The sequence below is a fragment of the Coregonus lavaretus genome, assembly GCF_964263955.1.
Source record: "Coregonus lavaretus genome assembly, chromosome: 1".
Taxonomy (NCBI): domain Eukaryota; kingdom Metazoa; phylum Chordata; class Actinopteri; order Salmoniformes; family Salmonidae; genus Coregonus; species Coregonus lavaretus.
Genome location: NC_139988.1, coordinates 83,901,760 through 83,915,675, shown reverse-complemented (window position 1 = coordinate 83,915,675; position 13,916 = coordinate 83,901,760). Strand labels below are relative to the sequence as shown.

At 40.5% G+C, this 13,916-nt stretch overlaps 1 protein-coding gene and 1 pseudogene across 2 annotated transcripts; one reads left to right on the top strand and one right to left on the bottom strand.

The window, feature by feature from the left end:
* Positions 1-264: 264 nt before the first annotated feature.
* Positions 265-4,065, top strand: LOC311117930 (ribonuclease P protein subunit p30-like; annotated as a pseudogene). Its single transcript has 12 exons — positions 265-340; positions 544-599; positions 689-746; positions 837-901; positions 1,489-1,557; positions 1,647-1,736; positions 3,101-3,217; positions 3,307-3,336; positions 3,487-3,524; positions 3,656-3,736; positions 3,900-3,909; positions 3,959-4,065. The product of its transcript is annotated as a ribonuclease P protein subunit p30-like (transcript).
* Positions 4,066-4,994: 929 nt separating this feature from the next.
* On the bottom strand, positions 4,995-13,679 carry LOC311117830 (uncharacterized protein; the record flags this gene model as incomplete). Its single annotated transcript, XM_084157569.1, has 9 exons — positions 4,995-5,114; positions 5,450-5,548; positions 7,001-7,099; positions 7,461-7,559; positions 7,731-7,829; positions 7,944-8,051; positions 8,442-8,570; positions 10,549-10,698; positions 13,656-13,679. The coding sequence occupies 9 exons, from the start codon at positions 13,677-13,679 to the stop codon at positions 4,995-4,997; spliced, it is 927 nt and encodes a 308-aa protein (XP_084013695.1).
* Between the last annotated feature and the right edge of the window lie 237 nt (positions 13,680-13,916).

Genomic DNA, 13,916 nt, shown 5'->3' with positions numbered 1-13,916 from the left:
GTAAAGCTTTTGGTCATGTGTCAAGGGTTTGCAGAAGGGAGAAACCGAGATGTCCAAGTTGTGGAAAATATAATTTAATGTGTTTATAAAAGTGATGAAAAAGTGAAATGTTGCAATTGTGGTGGGAACAATGAAGCCACATATTTTGAATGCCCGACAAGGGTGAAAGAAAATGAGGTGGCCAAAGTTAGGGTTGTACAGAGCATTTCCTATGCAGCAGCGGTTAAAAGGGTTGAGGGTTTGAATGGTGCTCCTGAAGAGTCCATGGTGGTGGATAGACCTATTAGCTACACAACCGATAAGAAACGACTTCAGAGTGTTATTGCAACAGCAGCGCACCGTAACTGTTTGATCTTTTTCACATTTGCAAAACTGTTAAGCTAACACTAACTTCAGATTCGCTGAATCGTTTTAGCTAACGTCTACGCGTTAGTTCATCGCTTGAGGCAACGCGCAATATGTCGTCGCACTATGGACCAGAACTAGCTGAAAGATGTCTTGATTGATTTGCTAATCAAGTACTGTAATGTTTTCATGTTTCAGTTGGATACTCCACAGTTGCCATCAATTATGTGGTTGATTTGCAGAAAAAGAAACAGGTAGGCTGCTCGGTGTTCCCTGTTTATAACTCACCAAGTCAAGAGAGCTGTCCTCACCTTTGTTAACATTTGTTTGCTTATGTTTACAGGGAATTGGCAAACCAAAATGTGTCTCAGAGCTGTTTTGATACATTTTCCAAAGTGCAGGTAGTGTGGCGTAATAGTAATGTTGACATATAATGAAATACTTTTTCATGATGCTAGCTATCCTATATATGTCCGCTTTCTTTTGCACAGGGTAAATCCAGAACAATCAAGGTTTTAAACCGACTGACAGTTGTGGCCTCAGACCATCACACTTTGTGTCCAATGTACAAAACATTAGGAACACCTTTAATATTGAGTTTACCCCTTTTGCCCATAGAACAGCCTCAATTCGTCGGACCATGGAAAGCGTTCCACAGAGATGCTGGCCAATGTTGACTCCAATGTTTCCCACTGTTGTGTCAAATTGGCTGGATTTGGGTGGTGGACCATTATTGATACACACAGGAAACAGTTGAGTGTGAAAAACCCAGAAGCATTGCAATTCTTGACACCGGTGCGCCTGGCACCTACTACCATACCCTGTTCAAAGGCACTTAAATATTTTGTCTTGCCCATTCACCCTCTGAATGGCACACATACACAATCCATGTCTCAATTGTGTCAAGGCTTAAAAATCCTTCTTTAACCTGTCTCCTTCCCTTCATCTACACTGATTGAAGTGGATTGAACAGGTGACATCAAAAAGGGATCATAGCTTTCACCTGGATTCACCTGGTCAGTCTGTCATGGAAAGAGCTGGTGTTCCTAATGTTTAGTACACTCCGTGTGCAGTAGCCGTTTGAACATTTGCTGACAGTTTTCATATTGCATGATTTTTCAAATAACATCTGTCCCTTCCCAGAGACCAACTGCAGAGTGCAAAGCCTATGACTTAGTGGCTGTCTATCCTAAAACAGAGAAGTTGTTTCATGTAGGTACATTTGTTCAGCATCATCCACTACTGACTATGTATGTTAGGATGACCTTCTGCTCATTTAGGTCTTCTACTTGTTTCAATAGGCAGCTTGCATGACATTTGATGTTGATATCATCTGTGTGGCAGTGACAGAAAAATAACCCTTCTTTTTCAAAAGAGCTCCAGTAAATGGGGTAAGTATGTATACAGTGCCTCGCAAAAGTATTCACGGGTTTCATTTTTTTTGTCAACAATCTCCAACAATATCCTTCAGTCAAGTGTTGAATTTCAAGCTACAAAGACCAGGGAGCTTTTCGAAAGCCTCATAAAGAAGGGTCCTAAAGTAATACTGCAAAAAAAAACAGCAAAGGAATACACTTTTTGGCCTGAATGCAAAGCCTTATGTTTGGGGCAAATCCAACACATCACTGAGTAACTGCCTCCTTATTTTCAAGCATGGTGGTGGCTGCATCATGGTATGGGTATGCTTGACATCTATTGGGGAGTTTTTCAGGATGAAAATAAACTGGGTGGCGCTAAGCAGGCAAAATCCTAGAGGAAAACCTGCTTCACTCTGCTTTAAACCAGAGACTGGGAGAGGAATTCACCTTTCGCCAGGCATTACTGGAACCATGTCGTCCAAAAAGTTATACTTTTGAATCCTCTGTCCATAGAACGTTCTTCCAAGAGTCTTGATGATCATCCATGTGCTTTTTGGCAAACTTGAGTCAACTTTTTGGAAGAGATGGGTCCCATTATGCCTGGCGTAAACCAAATGCTGCATTCCACAATAAGAACATCATACCAAAGGTCAAGCATGGTGGTGGTGGTGTGATGGTTTGGGGATGCTTTGCTGCCTCAGGACCTGGACGACTTGCCTTAATAGAAGAAACCATGAATTCTGCTCTGTATCAGAGAATTCTACAGGAGAATGTCATACCATCCGTCTGTGAGCTGAAGCTGAAGCGCAGCTGGGTCATGCAGCAAGACAATGATCCAAAACACACAATCAAGTCTACATGAAAATGGCTAAAAAGTAACAAATTGGAAGTTTTTGAATGGCCTAGTCAAAGTCCAGACCTAATCACAATTGAAATGTTGTGGCAGGACTTGAAACGAGCAGTTCATGCTTGAAAACCCACACGTCACTGAGTTAAAGCAGTTCTGCATGGAAGAGTGGGCCAAAATTCCTCCATAGCGACGTGAGAGACTGATCAACAACTACAGGAGGCATTTGGTTGGAGTCATTGCAGCTAAAGGTGGCACAACCCAGTTATTGAGTGTAAGGGGGCAATTACTTTTTCACACAGGGGAATTGGGAGTTGCATAACTTTGTTTATTAAATAAATATGTAATTGTTGTGTTATTTGTTCACTTATGTTCCCTTTATCTAATATTAGGTTTTGGTTGAAGATCTGATAACATTCAGTATCACAAATATGCAAAAGTAGAGAAAATTAGAAAGGGGGCAAATAATTTTTCATAGCATTGTGTGTGTATATATATATATATATATATATATATATAATAAAAGTGATGTAACGTGTGCTTGTGTCAGGCAATTGAAAGAGGTGTGTTCTTTGAGATAAGTTACACACCTGCAATCCGTGACTCCACCATGAGAAGATACACCATTGCAAATTCCTTCAGTCTCATGGAGACGTGCAAAGGAAAAGTAAACACATACACCCATCGGTGTTCACCTGTTAATCCACCTGCCATTTTCAAACAGTGCATCTTACCGCAATGTTTTCTTTCAAATAGAATGCGATTGTGACCAGTGGGGCAGAAAAGGTAAGATAGAAATGAGGTATTGTCTTGCTCCCTTAGATGAGGTGTTGTCTTACCCTCTTAGATGCCAATCATATGAACATTGAGCATGTTAACATCTTCCTGAAAGGAACCTTACTAATGTAAATTTATTTTGTGTCTCTCCTTGTTCAGCCCCTTGAGTTGAGAGGACCCTACGACATTGGCAACTTGTATTCTTACGTTACCTTGTATTCTTACGTTACCTACAGTACTTGATGTAGGCTACTAGAATAGAGTGCAGATTTATGCAGGTGTGATTGGCCAACCTGTGTCACTGCTGTTGTCCTTGAATGAAGCCCAGAGGCCTACTTTTTTAGCCTGTCGTAAGGAGACTGCAAAGCTGCGATCTCCACCAACCGTCGAGCTGTCCGCTTACATCGAGGTGAATACGCTGCTGTTTATACACATTGGTCGATTTAATTGAATAGACAAATGGTGTCTTCGCTTGGTTAAACGGGACAGTGAGTAGCCCATCTATGGAATGTTAATTTTGTGATTTATAATGTAACACTGTCATTTAACTATATGTATTACTTATATATCAGTCTCAAAGCAGTATTTGTGGCACAAGAGAACCAATGAATTGACTGTGTTGTCATTACAGAAACAAGACTGCCTTGGGTATTGTACACACTAGGAAGAAAGACCAGCCGTTGACTGAGAGACGGGAGGATGTTCCAGCATCCGAGGGCTAAGATTGAGACGGCATAGTAGAAAGTAAAATACTTTTGGATGAATAGAGAATGTGTTTATGTAAATGCCCTTTTATGAATATCCTTATTTGTGTTAATGTGACTGTTTTATAATGGTCAGTGGTTATATAGTTTGTCATGGATTAGCAACTATGATGACGCTTGATCCTTTTAGATGAAGCAAACAAATTGGGATAGCAAAGGCAATGCTGTTTATTTCGTAAGTTAATGTAAAATAATAAGCAAAATGTACAGGTAGTAGAAATATTGCAATTACATCAGGAAGTGCATTAACACCACACAAGCGTTTTCAAATCCTGTATTCTCACTGACCAGTTTGAAGCCACAGGCTTGCTGTCTGAGGAACAGTATTGTTTTGTGACTTTTTCTTTTATATTAAAGAGAAATTAAGAATGTATCGATTCAAAGTAATTTCTTTCTAGAACTGAATGCATGCTATGGTCATGCTGATGTCATAAGGCAAGTCACATCTACATTTTCCAAACTTTGAACTTTCTCTTTCCCCCTATAGTTCATTTGTCAACCTTGAGCATTTCAGACTTCCAATAAGCTGCATCTAAAGAAACAAACATCCCTGGGAGCAAATGCAGTTATCTCAAAGTTCCAGCCCAAACCTCTGCTAGTTCACAAGAATTGACTCCGGTCTTAGAAGTCAGCCTAGCCTAAATTAAACCAAAGATTATCTATTATATTGACAAGATAGTCGCGTGACCGCTCTAAAAATGGAAAGGGCTTATCTCACGTGGACAGATTTTGGGCTGAGTAAATCCTCTCCCTTCGCCTCTTCCCCTCTGATGAAACCTTGGAGGCTGTATATCTTTAATCAACAGATAATCACTTTGACAACCGCTCTCCACAAAGGAACTGGGTTATTTTTCGCTGTTATCTACTCATTCTGAGTGCGTTGAGACCTGTATAAAATGCAATTTAACTGAACTGGACTTTACTTGACTTGACTGGAGTTTTTGCATCATCCTTGAAGTTGCTGAGAATGGATTTAGCCCCACTCTGCCACTCCAGAGTGCTATCCAATGGTGACTTTCCCACCTGTTTTGGAGAAAAACAAAGATGGATTTATCTCAATAGTAGTAAGTGGTATGTTATAGCAATAACTTTTGACTGATGTTTTCCTGTGATTTGATATTGGGTTTATTTCTTCTGATCTCAGATTAAATCTTACTCATTACCACAAGATGGCACTGTGTTTATGGATAAATCCTGTCACCTTTTGCTATCACTAGTTTGATCTCTGAATACATGTAAGCCTTACGAGCAAAGGTGTTATTTTTTTTCAATCGTATTTTTCAAACAAAATACCACATTCTATACTACATTATAGATTGAGGTTACAAGTTTGCTGGCAATGTTAGTAAAGTGCTTACACAATTCTTGAGTTTTGGATTGGCTCCATGAAGCAGGAGTAGTTGGATGATTTTGAATCTGTTCAGTCTCACTGCATCGTGCATGGGAGTATCTCCTTCCTGTGTAAAAAATAATAAACAAAACATAGTTAAAAGACCCATTACATTGGTGTTTCATACTTAGTTAAGCAATAAGGCCCGAGGAAGTGTGGTATATGGCCAATATACCATGGCTAAGGGCTGTTCTTAAGCACGATGCAACACGGAGTGCCTGGATACAGACCTTAGCCGTGGTATATTGGCCATATATCACAAACCCCCGAGGTGCCTTATTGCTATTATAAACTGGTTACCAACGTAATTAGAGCAGTAAAAATACATATTTTGTCATACCCGTGGTATACCACGGCTGTCAGCCAATCAGCATTCAGGGCTCGAACCACCCGGTTTATAACTCTGATTAGATTCTAAGGCATATACAGTACCAGTCAAAAGTTTGGACACACCTACTCATTCAAGGGTTTTTCTTTATTTTTAAATGTTTTACATTGTAGAATAATAGTGAAGACATCAAAACTATGAAATAACACGTGGAATAACACGGGAACTACACATGTGGAGATCATCCATTCACCCACACCGTGTCTCACAAAGACATGGCGGTTTGAACCAAAAATCATGAATTTGGACTCCAGACTATAGGACACATTTCCACCGGTCTAATGTCCATTGCTCATGTTTCTAGGCCCAAGCTGGTCTCTTCTTCTTATAGGTGTCCTTTGTAGTGGTTTCTTTGCAGCAATTCAACCATGAAGGCCTGATTCACACAGTCCCCTCTGAACAACTGATGTTGAGATGTGTCTGTTAATTGAACTCCGTGAAGCATTTATTTGGGCTGGTAACTCTAATGAATTTATCCTCTACAGCAGAGTTAACTCTGGGTCTTCCATTCCTGTGGCGGTCCTCATGAGAGCCAGTTTCATCATAGCGCTTGATGATTTTTGCGACTGCACTTGAAGAAACTTTCAAAGTTCTTGACATTTTCCGTATTGACTGACCTTCATGTCTTAAAGTAATGATGGACTGTCGTTTCTCTTTGCTTATTTGAGCTGTTCTTGCCATAATATGGACTTTGGTCTTTTACCAAATAGGGCTATCTTCCCTTACCTTGTCACAACACAACTGATTGGCTCAAACGCATTAAAAAGGAAACAAATTCCACACATTAACTTTTAAGATGGCACACCTGTTAATTGAAGTGCAATCCAGGTGACTACCTCATGAAGCTGGTTGAAAGAATGCCAAGAGTGTGCAAAGCTGTCATCAAGGCAAAGGGTGGCTACTTCGAAGAATCTCAAATATAAAATATATTTTGATTTGTTTAACACCTCTTTGGTTACTACATGATTTCATATGTGTTATTTCATAGTTTTGATGTCTTCACTATTATTCTACAATGTAAAAAATTGTATACAAAAATAAAGAAAAACCCTTGAGTAGGTGTGTCCAAACTTTTGACTGGTAGTGTATATCGGAGCAAATTAATTCCTACACTGAATGAGAATAGCGCACCCTATCTTTGGCATTGACGTCCGCTCCACAGTGGATGAGGTGTTCAGCACATTCGTAGTGACCGGTTCTCACTGCAACATGAAGGGGAGTGCTGCGCAGCTAATGGACGAACAAAGAAACATTTATAGATGTAGGATCTTCATTTGATCACCCAGTTTGTAGTGTGTTTGAGGTTTAAAGGCTTCTGAAGTTTGTAATTTCCATTTTTACATTTCAGACTTGATTTTCTCTTACGAAAAATGTATCAACCCCTACAAAAATGTCAATTAATTATAATCCACATTATTTTCCTGTGGTAGCAAACTGGCTCAAATTAAGATCTGTAAGGATAAATCACATTGAACCTAATCTCAGATCCAGGGTTTGTCATGAGAGATTATATTGGCCCTGATGCATTTTGTCATATTTGTGTGTGTTCTGACCCACAGTGGCATGCTAGCTTTGTGTTCTGTAGTCTTACCTTATCCCTGGCAGAGAAGCTGCCATCTTGGTTGAGCAGCAGTTCTAACACAGACACGCTTCCTCCTCGGCAGGCAGAGTGGACAGCAGTGGCATCCAGCTAAATGAAGGCAAACAATGGGATTATACATTTAAAGAATCCACCTTGTTTTTCTCTGTTCCTTTCTCTCATCAACACCAACTGACTTTACAGTAAAGGATCAAAGACTGTGCAATATATTGCCAAGAGCTTGCCTCCCGTGGACCTGCAGTTATTTTGAGCTTAAAGTACCTTGTCTTTGTACTCAATTGAAGCTCCAGCCTCCAGTAGCCTCTTCACAACATCCACGTGTCCCTGTGTGCAAGCTCTGTGCAGGCCTGTGCGTCTGAACTGTAAAGGGATAGGAAGGAGGACATTGCATTACAACACACTATACACGATGACACAGCTTAGCTGAGGTGCATCGGCATACTTCAGCTTGGTCGGTGTTGTCTAAAAACGTACATTGTCACAAGCGTTGATATCTCCCGATTTTTCCAGATACCTCTCGATCAATGGCAGTTTGTTCTTCTCGCAGGCCTTGAAGAAATCCTCCTCATTCACATAGTAAGGCTGTAAAGAGAGATGGTGATTCAGCTGTACGTAGCCAGGGGCAGACTGGCCATCTGGCATTTCTGGCAAATGCCAGATGGGATAGTCCATTTTTAGCCCAGTGGGCCTGTCTAACTTGTTATTTTTTTTGTGCATAATTATCATTATTTCGCTAATAATGGGTGCCTCAAGGAAAAGATTGGTCGGTGTTGGGGACTCAAGGCAAAAAATGGGCCAGTTTGTTAGAAATGCCAGGGCCAATTTTTGGTCCCAGTCCACCACTGAACATAGCAGTTACTTAGTAGTTATCAGTCTTCTTATAAAGGGTCAAATCTTATTGTAAGTTGCCTCTATCCTTAAATCTCAAATTAGATTCTTTATCATCCTAGTCAGCTACTAGGCCTATCTTACCACAGTCTCTGGTGGGGGTGGTGGCTTGCAAACTTGTACTGTTCTCGCTCTCTTTCTCGACTTCCTCAGTTGCAGAATATTCTGGAGGTCATCAATTGTCTCTAACCTCAGATGTCCAGATTTGTCTACCTGCAGAACCAAACATTTCAAGTAGAGAGAAGCCGTCATTGTAAATAAGAATTTGTTCTTAACTGACTTGCCTAGTTTAATAAAGATTAAATAAAAAAATTAATGTTATACATCTTGCACTCCTATAAAGCTGCTTCCCAATTGAGGATGTAATACTTGGTACCATGATCTTTATGATTACACTTTATGTGTTATAGCTACTGTAGCAAATAGCCAAGATTCAAACCGAAAACCTTTTGTTTGTCAATTCAACACATAAACATAAAGTTGAAGTCGGAAGTTTACATACACTTAGGTTGGAGTCATTAAAACTAGTTTTTCAACCACTCCACACATTTCTTGTTAACAAACTATAGTTTTGGCAAGTCGGTTAGGACATTTACTTTGTGCATGACACAAGTAATTTTTCCAACAATTGTTTACAGACAGATTATTTCACTTATAATTCACTGTATCACAATTCCAGTGGGTCAGAAGTTTACATACACTAAGTTGACTGTGCCTTTAAACAGCTTGGAAAATTCCAGAACATTTATGTAACGACTTTAGAAGCTTCTGATAGGCTAATTGACATCATTTGAGTCAATTGGAGGTGTACCTGTGGATGTATTTCAAGGCCTACCTTCAAACTCAGTGACTCTTGCTTGACATCATGGGAAAATCAAAAGAAATCAGCCAAGACCTCAGAAAAAGAATTGTAGACCTCCACAAGTATGGTTCATCCTTGGGAGCAATTTCCAAACGCCTGAAGGTACCACGTTCATCTGTACAAACAATAGTATGCAAGTATAAACACTATGGGACCACGCAGCCATCATACCGCTCAGGAAGGAGACGCGTTCTGTCTCCTAGAGATGAACGTACTTTGGTGCGAAAAGTGCAAATCAATCCCAGAACAACAGCAAAGGACTTTGTGAAGATGCTGGAGGAAACAGGTACAAAAGTATCTATATCCACAGTAAAACAAGTCCTATATCGATATAACCTGAAAGGCCGCTCAGCAAGGAAGAAGCCACTGCTCCAAAACCGCCATAAAAAAGCCAGACTACGGTTTGCAACTGCACATGGGGACAAAGATCATACTTTTTGGAGAAATGTCCTCTGGTCTGATGAAACAAAAATATAACTATTTGGCCATAATGACCATCGTTATGTTTGGAGGAAAAAGGGGAACGCTTGCAAGCCGAAGAACACCATCCCAACCGTGAAGCACGGGGGTGGCAGCATTATGCTGTGGGGGTGCTTTGCTGCAGGAGGGACTGGTGCACTTCACAAAATAGATGACATCATGAAGAAGGAAAATGATGTGGATATACTGAAGCAACATCTCAAGACATCAGTCAGGAAGTTAAAGCTTGGTCGCAAATGGGTCTTCCAAATGGACAATGACCCCAAGCATACTTCCAAAGTTGTGGCAAAATGGCTTAAGGACAACAAAGTCAAGGTATTGGAGTGGCCATCACAAAGCCCTGACCTCAATCCTATAGAAAATATGTGGGCAGAACTGAAAAAGCGTGTGCGAGCAAGGAGGCCTACAAACCTGACTCAGTTACACCAGCTCTGTCAGGAGGAATGGGCCAAAATTCACCCAACTTATTGTGGGAAGCTTGTGGAAGGCTACACGAAACGTTTGACCCAAGTTAAACAATTTAAAGGCAATGCTACCAAATACTAATTGAGTGTATGTAAACTTCTGACCCACTGGGAATGTGATGAAAGAAATAAAAGCTGAAATAAATCATTCTCTCTACAATTATTCTGACATTTCACATTCTTAAAATAAAGTGGTGATCCTAACTGACCTAAGACAGGGCATTTTTACTAGGATTAAATGTCAGGAATTGTGAAAAACTGAGTTGAAATGTATTTGGTTAAGGTGTATGCAAACTTCCGACTTCAACTGTACCTCATTAGGGCTTAACCTTTTAACAAGGTCGCTGGCATTGTACTAAGGACGCTATGATAGTATTGGACTTACATTTAAATTCAGGGGGACATTCATGTTAGCCATGCTGTCCTTGTGAGATCGCAGGTCATCTTGTTTCTGCTGGTTGACTGATGTCTTGTATTCTCCCTCTGAATACTCCACGTCTCCCGGCTCGTTGCCCTCGCATATCTTGGCGGTAACCTTGAAAAACATTTGTATTAGGAATATGTGAGCAACTGAGACGGTCCTGTGTCCTGTGACCCCATGCCCATTGGCATCTGTGATAGAAGGAGTGAGTAGAATACACCCAATAACAGGCGTAAGAAGGCTTTTTCTTTTGCTGTAGAAATTCATATTCATCTCAGAGTTGTTGAGGTTGCAGCTCAGGTCATGAACACAGTCCAACATCCGAAATCCTAATTGCAGACTCTAACCCTAAATTCTTCGCTACTGTGCACATTCTGTGGATCACTATAAAAATCCACTGGAACAAAATGTTAGATGAATTGTTAGATTCTAATGCACTGTTGGAGCAAGGAACACAAATATTTCGCTACACCCGGAATAACATCTGCTAAATATATGTATGTGACCAATACAATTTGATTTGATTTGAAAAATACATAAAGACCCACCAGCTCTTGTACTCTTTGAATACCCATCATCATTTTTGTCAAGTATACGTGGCAGCTCAAATCCCCAGTCAATGGTCAGTGTCAACTGTCTGTGTTCTACGGTTGCAGGACTCAGTTCAACGTCTTATATGTGTTTGAAGCCGGCAAGCAATGAGATCATGTTCTAACCCGGGTGTCCTGCCTGGCTCCGCCACAGGGCAAGGTTTCCTGTCACGGCCTGGCCGGCACGTTTGGGAGAAGGAATGGGTGAGTTGAGAAAGCCATGGGAGTGAGTCGGATGCCTTTGGCTGCCATCGTCTCTGTCAGTCAGTTCCAGGAATGGAGGTGTAACCTGAGTTGCGGCACCAACTCTATGACTTCATGCCGCCATGCACGGTGACCAAAGGCTCCAGTCATGTAATGGCCCTCCACTCCCCCCTCTTACAGTTCCCACCAACAGCTGGCCCCGGGCCCTGTAGCCACATAGAACATACTGTAACTACCTACCTCAGCTACGACACAGACAGGACAGGAAGGGATGACTTAGTAGGCTTACAGCATCCAAACGTCTGTTTATACATATCAATGACTTGTGTTATGTGTTCTACTACCGCTTGATATATTATGTACAGGCTGATATTTCTCAGTGGGGCTACTGACTGACAGACTGACTGACTGCATTTGGTGTGCCATTTTTATCTGATTGGGTTTTTGTCCCATTGCATTACTTACCCTTGTCAATAAAAATATTACTACATGAAACTCACAGGAGGTTAGTGGCATCTTTAATTGGGGAGAACGTGCTCGTGGTAATGACTAAAGCGGAATAGGTGGAATGGTGTCAAATACATCAAACACATGATTTCCATATGTTTGATGCCATTCCATTTGCTCCGTTCCGGCCATTATTATGAGCTGTTCTCCCCTCAGCAGACTCATGCCCTGAAACTATTTTTAATGGAGCCGGTGATAAATCAAATCAAATTAAATTGTTTTTGTCACATGCACCGAATACAACAGGTGTAGACCTTACCGTGAAATTCTTACTTACAAGCCCTTAACCAACAATGCAGTTTTAAGAAAATATGGACTAAATAAACTAAAGTAAAAACAAATAAATAAGTAACACAATAAAATAACAATAACGAGGCTATATACAGGGGGTACCGGTACCGAGTCAATGTGCGGGGGTACAGGTTAGTCGAGGTAATTTGTACATCTTTCTACTGAGTCACATGGATGTGCTACGTGTTTGACAGCTGTCGGTTTTTAACGAGCACACACTAAGCTGTAGAGCTCAAAATGAACAAGTGAAACATAGCTCATTTTTAATGGTTACACCGGACTAATCCAGCCTGTCACAATTACCTTATTCCCATGTCCAATTGATAAATAGCACCATAAATGCTATCTTTAGCAATGTGGGTGGCGTAGTATTCGGGCATGTCTTGATTGTACGAAGAATATGTCTCAGTGACACAGAACATTAAGATGTAACCATTACATCTACATTTATAATTTGTCTCTCGCCCTGACATAGAAGAGACTACTTTATTAGGACTTTGACGATGTCTGGAAAGACCATGCCATGGGCTTGCATTCCTCTTACAGATCACGTTCATTCTGAAGGACAAACAGCACTTCATCACTTTTTGGAATAGTTGCGATGCCTGCTACCAAAGATACTGTCCGTTTTCTTTCTTAAAACTTGGTGCAGTAGGCCTAATCATTTTTTCACTTTTCACTGAAGTGAGATGGAGATTGGGTACATTTTAGAATCTCCACCTGTTCTTGTTTTGTATCTAAGTGCCTGTTTGATTCACATTGATTGGAACTTGAATAGTCTATCCTGTTGATGTAATACCATGGACTGCATATGTGTTTACAGCGCAGTGGGTTGCACCTCAATTACTCTCTGATCAAGTGATCATTAATCCTACCATACTTCACAATGCAAACTTTAAATATAGAACACAAACCAATTGGATTACTATTACAATAATAATGATAACTGTTTCAATTGATTCCATAAATGTTCAGAGAGTGGAAATCATTTTGAAAAACTCATGCTTGTTATACAATGCACATGAACTAATGGAACTTGAGAAATATTTGCACAGTACTTTGTAGTTTAATTAAACACGTGCTGATGAAAATAAAACTAGCCTGGTGAAACCAGCCTGATCGCTGCGTTCACCATTCAATTTCACCAGGCTAGAAAAAAAAACATAACACCCACAAACACTGAAAGGCAAATATAAAAACATCCAAAAGCTCAAAGATCAACATGCTTTCAAGGATTGCCATGGATATGATCAGTATCCATATTTGATTACAGTTGGTATACAGTAGATATTCCCAAGTTACCAAATAATCCATGTTTGTACCAAAACCCTCACAGCAACTGTTGAGAACCTTTACAGCAATGTTGGTTGATGAATTGTGTCATTGTATTATCAACCAACATTGCACATCATTATTGTCAAAGTTGTTTGATTACTCAACAGTAGCCTATATGAGGATATATGAATACCGTATATTTACATTTTCTGCAGTGGCAGGATCCATGGCCTCAAATCGTCCCTACAAGGGTCTCTCTCTACCTGCTGGTGTAGTTTCTCAGTTCAGCCCAGTATTGTCAGGTGAGGGGGATATGATCTCTTGTGCTGTCAGCTCAATATCTTACTCCTGTGGGAAGTTGGCCCTCTTGAAAACACTGCTTTACAGCCTGTCTGCTACCTCCATCCAATCACATCCATTGCTTTACAGCCTGTCTGCTACCTCCACCCAATCACATCCCTCCCT